This window comes from Carettochelys insculpta, chromosome 4, assembly GCF_033958435.1.
Source record: "Carettochelys insculpta isolate YL-2023 chromosome 4, ASM3395843v1, whole genome shotgun sequence".
Taxonomy (NCBI): Eukaryota; Metazoa; Chordata; order Testudines; family Carettochelyidae; genus Carettochelys; species Carettochelys insculpta.
The window spans coordinates 108,639,474-108,653,487 of record NC_134140.1 but is presented as its reverse complement, the minus strand read 5'-3'; the positions used below and the strand labels follow the sequence as shown (position 1 = coordinate 108,653,487).

The following is a 14,014-nucleotide window of genomic DNA, read 5'->3' as shown; positions in this document are numbered from 1 at the left end:
GTTAATTGTCTTAGCTAATGAGGAAACTGTTAACTTCTTTTCCCACTCTGTTTTCGGTTGGTATTGTAGATTCATCGCATCCGGTAAGCCAGAATGTTCAGTTTACCAAGCCTGGTATAGAAACATCGGTTGTTTCTCCTGCTGTGACCTCTTCAAAAAGAACACCTGCTGCTCACCACTTAACTGAACCTGCTTCTGTGCCTTCCAGTGCACAGCAACAGGAATCACTGCTTCAAGAAGGTATTGAAAGCAATAGAACAATTAGCTTAATTTAGAATACAGGATGGCATCTTAACTTTTAATATGTACCAAGATTTCAATGTTTTTAAATTTTATTTTGCATTTTTCCTGTTGTCAGAACATACCTGTAGGCCGTGTCTACACTACAGTGATCTTTTGAAAGATGATCTTCTGGAAGATCTTTGGAAAGAGTACGTCCACACACAAAAAAGCAGATAGAGAGAACAATTTGCTCTTTCGAAAGAGCTCGTCCACAAAGCCCCAGCTCTTTTGAAAGAATGGGGCTGGGATCGAAAAATCCTATCGAAAGAACATAGCACTTCTTCCAGAGGCCCTCTTCCTCTCCAAAATGAGGAAAAGCACCTTTTTCCAAAAGTCTTTCAGAAAAAAGCATGTGTAGACTCTCTGGGGACCTTTGTTTGAAAGAGCAGTCCTCATAGTGCTGGATTTTTCAATCCCTACCCCTTTTTTCAAAAGAGATAGGGCTGTGTGAAAAGGAATTTGTAAGAGCGCATTTTGTGCATCGATGCCTGATCTTTCCAAAAGGACTTGCTAGTGTAGACATGGCCATAGTGAGCATGCAGGGCGAGTCTTTGTCTTTTGATTTAAAATAAAACACACTTGGGATTGTCTTTTTTAAAAACGGACATATTTGTAACCTGTCCTACATACGTGTATTTATAGTAGGGTTTTTGCTTTTGGGTGAAACTCCAGTGGTTAACTATTGCAAGGGCACCATTGGCAGCATTCATACAGAATTCCATGTATCATTATTTTGCGTCTGCATTCATTCTATTCTTTTTTTTTTCATTTTCCTGTCACACTCCTTTTCGTGCTGTTTTCATTTTTCCTCCCCTTTGCTTAGTCTCTCTGTCTTCCAGTTCCCTAATTCACCAAAATGCTATGTTGTATTTGGGTAGTATGCACCTGTTTATGACTGTGTGATCTAGTTACATGCTGTTGCAGCTGGACTGTGTTGCAAAAGCAGACACACAACATTTGGGATGGGGGAGCTGTTTCCTGATCTTGTACTCTGTAAATTGCTTGCATAACAAGCTGCAGTACAGACTGCGGTAGGTGCAGGGAGGGGAGTTATCAAAAAAGCTTCTTGGTGCTTTACTTATGGCAGCACTGTACTAGTGAAGAACTGGAATGAATCTGGAGTCTTGAACCTTTTGTCGTTCTCCTCACTGCTTCTTGCTGGTCTGTTCTTGCTTGCCTTCCAAGTTGTAAATTCCTATAATATGTGTAGATGGAGATTCCCATTTCCATATTCTGTTACACATTTGCAGTGTTTTCTCTTGACTACTTAGAGATCTGTAACTTCCTACAAAATAACATTTTAATACATTTGTTTAAATAGTGAATACATTGATTTGAGCAGATAACATTTGCTTCCGTTACAATAATATATGTGCAGGTTTAAAAAATTCACAAAAGCATGGTAATCTTAAATACTTGGCTTATATACAATTTATCTCAGAGCTCATTTGTAATTTGTTATAATACCCATAGCTATCAATGAATAAAGAAACCAGGAAAATCAATTCAAGTAATCTTTCTATTATCTCTTGATCTGACTTATCTCCCAAACATGTGGAGATTAAAAAAAACTATTAAATCTTCTAGAATCATATGGAAATGTTTTTGGAAATTGATATGTATCTGTCATTTGGTTCTTAAACAGTTTACAGCCATGTTAGGTAGTGGTTTGAACCCTACAGTTGAACAAAAAGTTGAACAAAATTTAATTGCAATGTAGACACGCCAAATGGGGTTTGCTACAGCATAATGTTAGTCTTCCTAGGAAGTCTCACAACAGCACACTTACAAAGTGTGTCTAGAATCTGTATTTCCAAACTTTGGAGCAAATTTGATATGATTTTATATTTAAATGTATATATCTTGATGTATAGTATTCCATATATGCATACTGGCAGTTATTTCTAGAGAAAGCATGAACATTTGATACATTCTATACAGATCACTGCAAGCACTGCTGAATGCACAGCTAAATGTAAACTTCTTTGTAAATTTGGCCTCTCACGGTGTATATAGCACAGCTGAATAACTATACTTTCAAGCCAGAGATTCCAAATGGTATGACACCAGATCACTTCTTAATTTGCCAGGAGCCTGAAGGTTATCACATATATTTGCTTTAAATGTTATCAATAATAAATGCACACAATCAAGTTTTTGTACTTGCATCTTCTTTGATAAATGAATAACAGGTGTAGGTATTCTCCAGCAGAAGAAACTGGGAGTTAATCAGCTTTAACCTCTTCAGTTACAGGTTCTTGTCCAAATGGTGTAATACTGCAGTTAGAGCACTATTGAAATGCCAGTGACTTTTCATTAGGGAAGGGATTCTGCACATAGTACAGATGAATATAAAGTGTCACAAATTATTTTTTAGGTTTAATAAAGTGTGTTCTCCATGACATATGCCTGCTGTGGGTGACTACATTACCTTGTCCCATGGATCTGTATATTACAATGTATGTCTTATCTACATCTTATCCATTCCAAATTCCTCAATACTTAAAGTGTTTAAATTACTTCAGTTGGTTAAACATAAACTGAAGTACTTTGGTCACTCAGGCCACAGTTTTGAAAGCCTTTTCATGTAACTGATGTTTACATTGTTATATATTTGGAAGCTGGATCAATGTTGATCAAATGTAAATAGGACTTTAAAAATAGCAATTTTATAAAAATGGTCAGGGAAAGTTCAGTTTTTCTTTTTAAAAGTATCTACAGTATCTCAATGTGGTTTTTACACACAGATTAGATGAGTGATTTCATCCTCCTTATAATGGGTAAAAATTTGTGGCCTGTGTAAACTTTCAAATAACTGAACCTGATAAATAGTAACAGAGAGGAAGCCGTGCTAGTCTATACACTATCAAAACAAAAAGCAGTCAAGTAGCACTTTAAAGACTAGCAAAATAGTTTATTAGGTGAGCTTTTGTGGGACAGACCCACTTCTTCAGACCATAGCCAGACCAGAACAGACTCAATATTTAAGGCACAGAGAACCAAAAACAGTAAGCAAGGAGGACAAATCAGAAAAAGATAATCAAGGTGAGCAAATCAGAGAGTGGAGGGGTCGGGGGGAGGTCAATAATTAGATTAAGCAAAGTATGCAGACGAGCCCCTATAGTGACTCAGAGTTCCCGTCCCGGTTGAAACCATGTGTTAATCCAATTCTTGACCTCCCCCACACCCCTCCACTCTCTGATTTACTCACCTTGATTATCTTTTTCTGATTTGTCCTCCTTGCTTACTGTTTTTGGTTCTCTGTGCCTTAAATACTGAGTCTGTTCTGGTCTGGCTATGGTCTGAAGAAGTGGGTCTGTCCCCCGAAAGCTCACCTAATAAACTATTTTGCTAGTCTTTAAAGTGCTACTTGACTGCTTTTTGTTTTGAACCTGATAAGCTTTTGATATGGTCTCTCACGGTATTCTTTCCAGCAGTAGTAGTAGTAGGCATCCTTCAGTCTGCATAGACTATGGATTGCGCCCTTTATAGTTTCAATTGAGGACTTCATTTACAGCGTCTACTGTGACTATGAAGACCCACACGAGTGTGCGCTCGCTTCTCCTCTGCTAGCTGTCTGATTCTCATCTCGCCCTTCTGAAGGCCTTTGTGTAACCCCTGCCTCCATCTGCTGGGGTCATCTGCTAGTTCTTCCCAGTTGTCCAGCTCGGTGTCTACCTCTCCGAGGTCTCTCTTGCAGACATCTTTGTAGCACAACTGGGGGTGTCTGGGAGGTCTTTTGCCAGAGGCTAGCTCACCATACAGGATGTCTTTTGGAATCCTTCCATCATTCATCCTGTGGACGTGGCCAAGCCAGCGGAGCCAACGCTGCCTGAGGAGGGTTTGCATGGTTGGGATTCCAGCTTGCTCGAGGACGGCCTTGTTGGTCACTCTGTCCTTCCATGATATTCCAAGGATGCTCCTGAGGCAGCGCAAGTGGAAGACGTTCAGCCACTTTTCCTGGCGGGCATACAGGGTCCAAGTCTCGCTGCCATAAAGGAGGGTGCTGGCAAGTTAAAGGATTATGTATTGGATAAACAGACTTTAAGGTGGACAGAAAGCTGGCCAGATCATTGGGCTCAATGGGTAGTGATCCATGTCTCTGTGTCTGGTTGGTTGCCGTTAACAAGTGCGGTATCCTAAGGGTCAGTTCTGGAGCCGGTTTTGTTCAACATCTTTATTAATGAGCTGGATGAGGGGTGGATTGCACCCTCAACAAATTTGTAGATGACACGAATCTTAGAAGGAAGAGGTTGATACACTGGAGATTAGGATGAGGTCCAGGCAGACCTAGACAAATTGGAGGACTAGGTCAAAAGAAATCTGAGATTCAGCAAAGACAAGTGCAGAGTCCTGCACTTAAGACTGAGGAATCCCAAGCACTGCTATAGACTTTGAACTGACTAGCTAAGCAGCAGTTTTGCAGAAAAGAACCTTGGGATTTCAGTGGATGAGAAACTGACTAATGCCCTCCTCCTCCCTCACAGCCAGGCTACCCCAGTTCCCCCAACTGAATGTCCTCCCCTAGAGACAGGCACCCCCCAGCTCTTCCTCCCTAACTGAATGCCAGTGACTCACCAGAGCCTCCACTGCCAGAGCCACACCAGGACTGCAGGAGCTGCCACTGCCGCTGTGTTTGTCCTACCAAGTGGTAGAGCAAGTACACAGCATGGGCAGAGGGCATGCCACAAGTGTGGCTCCAGAGCCCAGAATTGCCACACTGCGGTGTCCTGTTCGACACAGGTGGCGAGTGGCAAATGTGTTGGACACATGGCACTAGAGTATGTAGGCACTGACAAATACAGTACTAAGATCAATCTTGTGTTTGTTAAAAATGGACCACACTGTATGATGATCTTTGAATTACTATTGGACACCACTGCTTTAGTGTTAGTTGTACAGGAAATCTGAGGGTAATAAAAGGGGAAGACTTGTGAAGAAACTACTTTTATAATCTAATTCATTTTCATTTTATGGGTCTTATTTTATTCTTGATACTGCTACTATAATGAAATCCAAACCCAGTAATTGCTACTCTCAAGCCTCCAGAGGCTCTTTAATATATCTTCTGTGGTTCTTTGCAGCACATAATAAAACACAGAGTGATTAACCAATGAATACGTTTTTACCATGTGAACAACCAACTATCAACTTGCTCAATTTACTAACTTATTTGCTGTGAAAATAATAAACTAAGTATTTCCTGTCATACTTTATAAATATGAATAATGCTATAGTAAATGAAACTCTGAATTTACACTGTTGTGGATCTTTTTGATAGTATTGACCACTAGTTTGGCTTGTGAGCCACTCAGGTCTGAGTATCACTGGTAGGGAACAAAGATTGAGTGGTTCAAGAAATTTTTATTAGTGAACTACAGCCCCACCAGTGCAATTATTACTACTTCTCTTCCTTCTCAGCACTCTTCCCCAGGAAATTCAACTGTTAGAGTGGGTAGGCTGTCACTAAAAATTTTTAAGGGGAAGCTTTATTTTGGAATTTCTTTTGGTCAAAAATGCCAGATAAAATATCCCTAGAATTACCTTCATTTTCCTCCTGTTTTTTCTCACTTTCCTATCCATGCATTTTATTTCTTAGTGCAACCTTCCAGTTTTTCTCTTTCATCATCTTTCTGTTTCAGTGTGCGCTGTATTCTGAGGTCCTCTTTTTTATAATAGTTGAGGAGGGTTTAGTTTAGTCCATTTTCATAAAATTAAGGCTGAAAGGGATCTCAATGTCATCAACTCCAGCCTCATACACTGAATCAGGATCAAATAAATGTAGACCATATATGGAAGTTTTTTGTCTAATATTTTTAAAAACTTCCATTGGCAGGGATTTCACAACTTCCCTTCTAGAGCTTGACTACCTTATAATGTAGTTAGAAGGGTTTTCCTAATATTGAATGTAAATCCCCCTGCAGATTAAGCCTGTTACTACTTGTCCTACCTTAAGTGATCTCTGTTCTCTGATCTGTCCTCAGTTATCTTTTCTCTTAAGACTGAACATGCGTAGACAACTACCTCCCATGTCTTGCATATCATAGTCCTGTTTAATACACCACAGAATATTAGTCTTTTTTACAGATGGATCACATTGCTGACTACCATTCAGTGTGTGATCTACCATAACCCTTATGTTCCTCTTGAGCAGTACTGTCACTTAGTCAGTTATTTCCCCTTTTTGTAGTTGTGCTTTTGAATTTTCCTTCCTAAGTGAAGGGTTTTATACTTGTTTCCAGTGAATTGTATCTTGTTGATTTCAGACCTATTCTCCAGTTTGTCAAGATACTTCAGAATTCTAATCCTGTTTTCCAAAATGTTCTCTTAGTCTCTCATCTGCAGATTTTATAAACATAGTCTCCATTCCAACATCCAAGTCATTTAAAAAATATTGAATGTGACTGGATCCAGGAATGACCCTTGTGGAATTCCTCTAGTCACGCTCTCCCAGTTTGACAGAAAATCACTGATAACTGCTCTTGGAATGTGGTCTTCTAACAATGTGTGCACCTAACTGACAGTAATATGGTCTAGGCTGCATTTATTTTAGTTTGCTAATGAGGATTCCATAAGGGACTATGTAAAAAGCCTTACTAAAAGCAAGAGATTTCATGTCTTCTGCTCCCTTCCCCATTTCACTTGGACAGTAACCCAAAGAAAATTGTTTGTTTACTGTGGGTTGTTGACAGATGTCACAGATCCATCCTGGCTGTTCCTTATAATCCTACTAGCACAGTTACCCTTGTTGCTTGGGTCCTTAAGAAGGGGCTCAGGGCAGAGGGCTGGAGTTGTGTGGAGTGCAGAACTCAGGGTGGTGGGTGAGGAGGGGCTCAAGGCAGGGGTTTGGAGGGGGGCTACAGGAGTTGGGGTTTGGGCGTGAGGAGGGGCAGGGTGCTGGGGTTTGAGGGTCAGCAGGAGTCAGGTTTTGGGGGTGAGGAGAGGCTCAGCAGGGGTGTGGGGGTGCAGAAGTAAGTGTTCTGGGTGTGGAGGGGCTCAGGGCAGGGGGCTGGGCATGTGGGGTGGAGCAGGAGTGAGTGTTCAGAGGTGAGGAGGGACTCGGGGCAGAGGCGGTTGAGTGTGGGGGGAAGCACTGTTATAGGTTCACCAGTAGGGGCTGGAGCAGTCCCCCATCCAGCGTGGGCAAGGGGTTGGTCCAGCCCTGCAGGGCTGCAGCAGATGGAACATCCAGCCTGAAGCATCCCTGCCTGTGGTGCACCAGGGACCAGGACTGTTCCAGCTGTGCTGGAGTGTTCCCCTCCACAGCAGCATTGCAAGCCAGGGAGGCTCTAGCTAGGCTGGAATGGCCCAGGTTCCCAATATGCTGTAGGTGGGTGATTCAGCTAGCTAGAACAGCCCCAGTCTCAGCACTTCATGGAGGGGGAGGCAGGGAGTTTGGGGAGGCTGCTTCAACAGCCTCCTCACCTGCTCCCCGTCCTCTGAATTGAGTAACCAGGATTTTACATCCATGTGGAGGAGCTGACGGGCTCTTCAGGTCAATGCTCACCAGGCCTGACAGGGATGGCACTTGGCTCCTCCTACAGGGGAAATTAGGGTGAAGTTTCTTCCATCCTTTCTCTGCTGGCAGTGCAGGGGGCTGCCTTGGCATTTCTCCATTCCTCTACCTGCTTGGTGGACAGGCAGAGGAGGGGAGAGCCATGCACAGGTACCTGCTCCACTTTTCACAGATATGTGCAATATGCAAGGGCTCTGTCTCTAAGTTGTTGGTTTTCAACCGTTTTTTCATCTGCAGTCCCCTAAAACGCTTCAGGTAGAGTTGTGAAACCCCACCAACGGTTCTCGGGTCACAGGTTGAAAGCCACTGCTCTAGGTGCTTATGAATTGATTGTTCAGTAATTTGTTCCCGTTTTGACATTAGACTGACTGGTCTGTAAGTCCCCATGTTCTCTTTGCTCACATTTTTAAAGACAAGTGCTAGTCTCTGGGGCCTCACCTGTTTATGAGTTCTTGAAAATGGTTGCTTCAGATTACCGAATAGATTTGAATTATTAAAGAGTGATTTTGAACGTGTATTTCCTCATGGTTTATATGTACTGCCCCTGAAGAAGACCCGTCTCCTTATGGGGCATGGAATTTGAGATCAAGCCCAGTCTTAACTTCTGATTCACAGCTGGTGGAATACAATACCACTTAAACAGTTAACTGCTTTTAATATTGCTCTCTCCTCTTCATAACTGACACTACTCTTTGTGACTTATCTTCTGTCTTCCACACATCTTCTGTAACTGATCTTAATCTGTTTCTCTCCCATCTCTTCATTTTATCTTTGCAGCTCTTATTATTGCTCATCGCCCCTGTAGAATAGTAAAAGGAGACTGACATATTCCTGGTCATTTTCACTCTGAAGTTCTGGATGAGCCATAAATAAAATTTTAAGAGGAAGCATAAATATAGTCTAGTACTGTGGAAAGAGTGTTTTACTTTTTCTCCTCTTTATCATTGCACCCCATGGTATCAGAGAATAACAAAATCTGAACAAGTTCTTTTCCACATTTTAGCTGCAAAAAGGACCTGAAGAATTCATCTGTTTCATGTTTTTTGGTTATGCCTGTGTCACAGTGGCCAGTTAAACATGGGAGCTTCAGCAAAATGATTGTCCCTGTGGGAAAGTTAATGCATATCGTACTGGGAAAACTGGGATATTCTCAACCTTGCTCCATTTCTGAACCTGTCTAACATATTATGGCATTTGACAACTCAGCTTGTTAAGAGCATGCTGACAACAGCCATAGGTGGTGAGTGATGGTTAGGTTGGTGATACTCTGGCTGACTGGGTGGCTGTAAGGGGGGGGCGGGGAACCAAAAAAAAGGCTCTCTGCTAAACTGACCTGTTTAGGGAGCAAGATCGATAACCCAGTGTTTTTAGATTCCCACAGGATATTCTGGGGCAACTTCTGGGACTGATTATCAAGGCTATACTGATCAGAAAGGATATAGTGCAGGAACTACAATCAGTTATTGGGCATCTTAACTTTGTATGCTGAGTAGTAGCCTGGGGATCACTTTGGCCATTTTGCACAAGACTGTTAGTTGCCATTGGAAATAGCTGCCCAACCATTTTATTATGTACATTTAATAAAGAAGTCAATGAGGATTTTAGGGGCTTGGGAATACTTTGAGCTTTTTTGGAGTAGTAATAGTAGGCATCCTTCAGTCCGCATACACTATGGATCGCGCCCTTTATAGTTTCAATTGAGGACTTCATTTACAGCGTCTACTGTGACGATGAAGACCCACACAAGAGTGACAGTCCTTGCTGCATCTCTTGCAGACGTGGTGGGTGTCTGGCAAGTCCTTAGTGTGCTTTCTGTGCGCTCGCTTCTCCTCTGCTAGCTGTCTGATCCTCATCTCGCCCTTCTGAAGGCCCTTGTGTAACCCCTGCCTCCATCTGCTGGGGTCGTCTGCTAGTTCTTCCCAGTTGTCCAGCTCAGTGTCTACCTCTCCGAGGTCTCTCTTGCAGACATCTTTGTAGCGCAACTGGGGGCGTCTGGGAGGTCTTTTGCCAGAGGCTAGCTCACCATACAGGATGTCTTTTGGAATCCTTCCATCATTCATCCTGTGGACGTGGCCAAGCCAGCGGAGCCGACGCTGCTTGAGGAGGGTGTGCATGGTTGGGATTCCAGCTTGCTCGAGGACAGCGGTGTTGGTCACTCTGTCCTTCCATGATATTCCAAGGATGCTCCTGAGGCAGCGCAAGTGGAAGACGTTCAGACACTTTTCCTGGCGGGCATACAGGGTCCAAGTCTCGCTGCCGTAAAGGAGGGTGGTGAGGATGCAGGCTCTGTAGACTTGCATTTTGGTGTGAGTGTACAGCTTGTTATTCCACACACTCTTGCTGAGTCTGGACAGAGTTGTGGCCGCTTTTCCGATCCTCCTATTTAGCTCAGTGTTCAATGACAGGGTGTCAGTGATGGTGAACCCGAGGTAAACGAACTCATGGACGACCTCTAACGTATAGTTTTCAATGCTGATTGATGGGGATTCAGCAACATCCTGACTGAGTACGTTTGTCTTCTTTAGGCTGATGGTAAGCCCAAAGTCCTTGCACGCTTTGGAGAACTGATCCAGCAGTTTTTGAAGCTGGTCTTCTGTGTGAGACATTACAGCAGCATCGTCTGCGAACAGCATGTCTCTGATGAGGACTTCCCGCACCTTAGACTTAGCTTTCAGCCTTGCAAGGTTAAACAGTTTCCCGTCAGATCTTGTGTGCAGCAAGATGCCCTCTGTTGAAGATCCAAAGGCATGCTTCAGGAGGAGTGCGAAGAAGATCCCGAACAATGTCGGAGCAAGCATGCATCCTTGTTTGACGCCGCTCCTGATTCTGAAAGCATCCGATAATGCGCCGTCATATTGGATGGTTCCTCTCATGTCTTCATGGAACGACTGGATCATCTTGAGTAACCGTGGAGGACAGCCTATCTTGTGGAGCAGTTTGAACAGACTATCCCTGCTGACCGAGTCAAAGGCCTTGGTCAGGTCGATGAAGGCTATGTAGAGTGGCTTCCTCTGCTCCCTGCACTTCTCCTGCAGCTGCCTTAGAGAGAAGATCATGTCAATGGTAGACCTCTCTGCGCGGCATCCGCATTGTGATTCGTGGTACACCCTCTCAGCAATCTTCTGGAGTCTGCCAAGGATGACGCGAGCGAACAGTTTATCAGTGACACTTAGGAGGGAGATTCCACGGTAGTTGTTGCAGTCGCTTCTGTCTCCTTTGTTCTTGTACAACGTTACAATGTTAGCGTTGCACATATCCTGTGGAACCTCACCCTCTTTCCAGCACAGGCACAGCAGCTCATGTAGGGGTTCCAGGAGTGTGTCCGTGGCACACTTGATTACCTCTGGTGGTATACCATCCTGACCAGGAGCCTTTCCTGCTGCAATGCTGTCAACGGCTCTCTTCAGTTCATCTACAGTCGGTTCCTGATCCAGTTCGTCCATGACTGGTAGGAGCTCGATGGCATCGAGGGCTGCATCAACCACAACGTTCTCGCGTGAGTACAGCTCGGAGTAGTGCTCAACCCAGCGCTCCATCTGTTTGGCTTTGTCAGCGATGACTTCACCAGATTTGGATTTCAGAGGTGCCATCTTGTTCTGGGTGGGTCCTAATGCCTTCTTCATACCCTCGTACGTTCCTCTGAGATTACCAAAGTCAACACAGGTCTGGATGCTGCTGCATAGCTGGAGCCAGTGGTTGTTGGCACAACGAACAGAGAGAGGAACAGATTATAGGGAGAGACAGTTATAGATCATTCACTCTGGCTTTTGATCGACATGAATAAAACAAAAAAGCAGTCAAGTAGCATTATCTCTGTCTATGGGCACAAAACAGACATAAAAACACTCCTGATTCTCAAACCAGTCAGTCAGCATTTTAATGGAGTGGGCCATTCTGTTAATGATTTAAAAGTTTGTGTTTGACTGAAGAGGAATTTTCACAACACTCTTGAATGAGAGGCTGCTGAACTCTCTTTTATATTCAAATTTGACACACTAACACATGGTTTGAACTGGGATGGTAATTTTCTGGGTCATTATAGGAGCTCATTTGCATACTTGGTTTAATCTAATTCTTAACTCCTCCCCCTCCTCCCACCTTCTGCCCCTCTAGTCTCTGATATGCTCACCTTGATAATTGTTTTTTTCTGATTTGTCTACCCTGATTACTATTTTTGGTTCTCTGTGCCTTAAGTATTGAGTCTGTTCTGGTATGGCTATGGTCTGAAGAAGCGGGTCTGTGCCACCAAAGCTCACCTAATATATTATTTTGTTAGTCTTTAAAGTGCTACTGGACTGCTTTTGTGTTTTGATGGTATATAGACTAGCACGGCTTTCTCTCTGTTACTATTCATGAATAATTTAGCACTCCCCACCAGGGTTAAAGCCCTGCTTTACTCTGAGCTGCAGTTGACCTGCTGGTAGGGTCTTTTCTAATTACCCATAAAGGAGGTGCCAAGGGCTAGCCCCTCATGTGAGGGGAGGATATCAGGGGTCCACCAGCGGGATGGTTGGAAGGAACCAAGTTGGGGATTAGTTGGAAGTGATTAGGGGAATGCTTGTACTGTACTATTTTTGTTGGATACTTTCAAATAGTTTAGATTATTGAAATTGTGTGGACTAATTAAACCACATTCGTTGCCTCTAGCTTTTCTTCTGGCATGGCTGGGCAAAGTTCTGGTATTTTCTTTAGCGTCTTATTTCCTCTTCATTTGACTAGATAGCCGCTCTACCATCTGACCCTGGTCAATTGTATTAAGCACAGGTTGAACCTCTTTAATCTGGAATTCTCTTGTCTAGCAATATCTGTAATCCAGCATGATTTTAGTTATCCAGATGACCACTTATCATTGGTGTGGCCAAGTTTCCTGTGATCCCATGAAGTTTGTTTACAGCCACCTGTCTTGGCTCTCAGTGCTCTGTACTGTTGTTAAACTCTAATTTACCCTCAGATTTCTTCGAAGAGCACGGTAAGCAGTGGAAATGTTGGTAATGCTGCTAGACATTATTGACCCCCTGCGGTCCAGCAAATTCTCTTCTGGCACCAGTCAGGCCGCAAAGGGTGCCGGATGAGAGAGGTTCAACTTGTACAATTTGAATATTCCTGATTTTGTTCATTTGAGTGTCTTTTTGAAGTGGAATAATATGACGACTAGCCCTTTTTTAGCTTGTATGTATTTTAATAAAATACATGTTAATATGGCTCATTATACAACAGTTTGGGTTAATTGAATGTCATTACATATACATGTAATTTTATTTATACATAATGCTAACATGTATATGATTTATCTGCAACAATTTTAGTGTATGTAATAAAATGTTAACTATTTTCATATCTAATATGTGGTACATTAGGCTAATGTAGAATCAGGGCTTCTGTTAGAAAAATACAGAACTCTAAAAAATTTAATCAGACATGTCCGAAGTTTTCCAAAGCATAATATAGTCCTTTGGGCTGCCAAGAGGAAATCTATGTTAAGCTGCATCTGTAAAATGAACAGATGGTGAAGATATTGAGTATGTGAGTAATGTAAAGTCAGTAGTGGTGCACACAGTAGCTACGGAGATCTTTCGAAAGAAGCCCTTCCCCAAGATGTCTTCCGAAAGAGCTTCTTTCAAAAGAGAGCATCCACATACAAAAAAGCGGATCAAGAGAGTGATCTGCTCTTTCAGAAAAGAGCATCCACACAGCTCCCCTCCCCACTCTTTCGAAAGAATGGGCCAGGAATTGAAAAATCAGGCCCCATGAGGACTGCTCTTTTGAAAAAAGGGCCGTCAGAGAGTCTACACTTGTTTGCTTTCGAAAGAAGCTTTTGAAAGGCAGTTCTCTTCCTGAAACGGGAAAGGAAGAGCCATTTCAAAAGGAGTGTCACATTATTTTGATTTACTTTCGAAAGAACGTTTTTGTGTGTAGAAGTTCGATAGAGTCTTTCTGAAGAGCCGCCTTCTTTCAAAAAATATTTTGAAAGTATTTGCTAGTGTAGGCACAGCCTGCGTCAAGGGATCAACACTTAACAGTACTGTATACTGTGCTACGCAACTTTACACAGTGTGTGTATCTCATGTTTGTATATAGTGCCTATTGTAATTAAAAACTTGGTTACAGTTTGTAGGAATGTTTTGTGGTGAGGTTGCTGGGTGCTCAGTGCATTTGAAAGTCAGGCCTATAGAAGGACTTTTGAGCCTGGCTTTAGGCCCTCATTTTTGGTAATCG

General features: G+C 42.8%; 1 protein-coding gene across 4 annotated transcripts in view; it reads left to right on the top strand.

Annotated features, from left to right (window-relative positions):
• Positions 1–14,014, top strand: part of SEC24B (SEC24 homolog B, COPII coat complex component) — an 81,337-nt gene that overhangs the window by 17,563 nt on the left and 49,760 nt on the right. For 3 of the 4 annotated variants that reach the window (XM_074993459.1, XM_074993457.1, XM_074993456.1), the window contains exon 3: positions 70–240. The exons of the other annotated variant lie outside the window; for it this stretch is intronic. In XM_074993459.1, the coding sequence (XP_074849560.1) occupies positions 70–240 (171 nt within the window). The remainder of the gene's footprint in view (positions 1–69; positions 241–14,014) is intronic. 4 annotated transcript variants of the gene reach the window in all.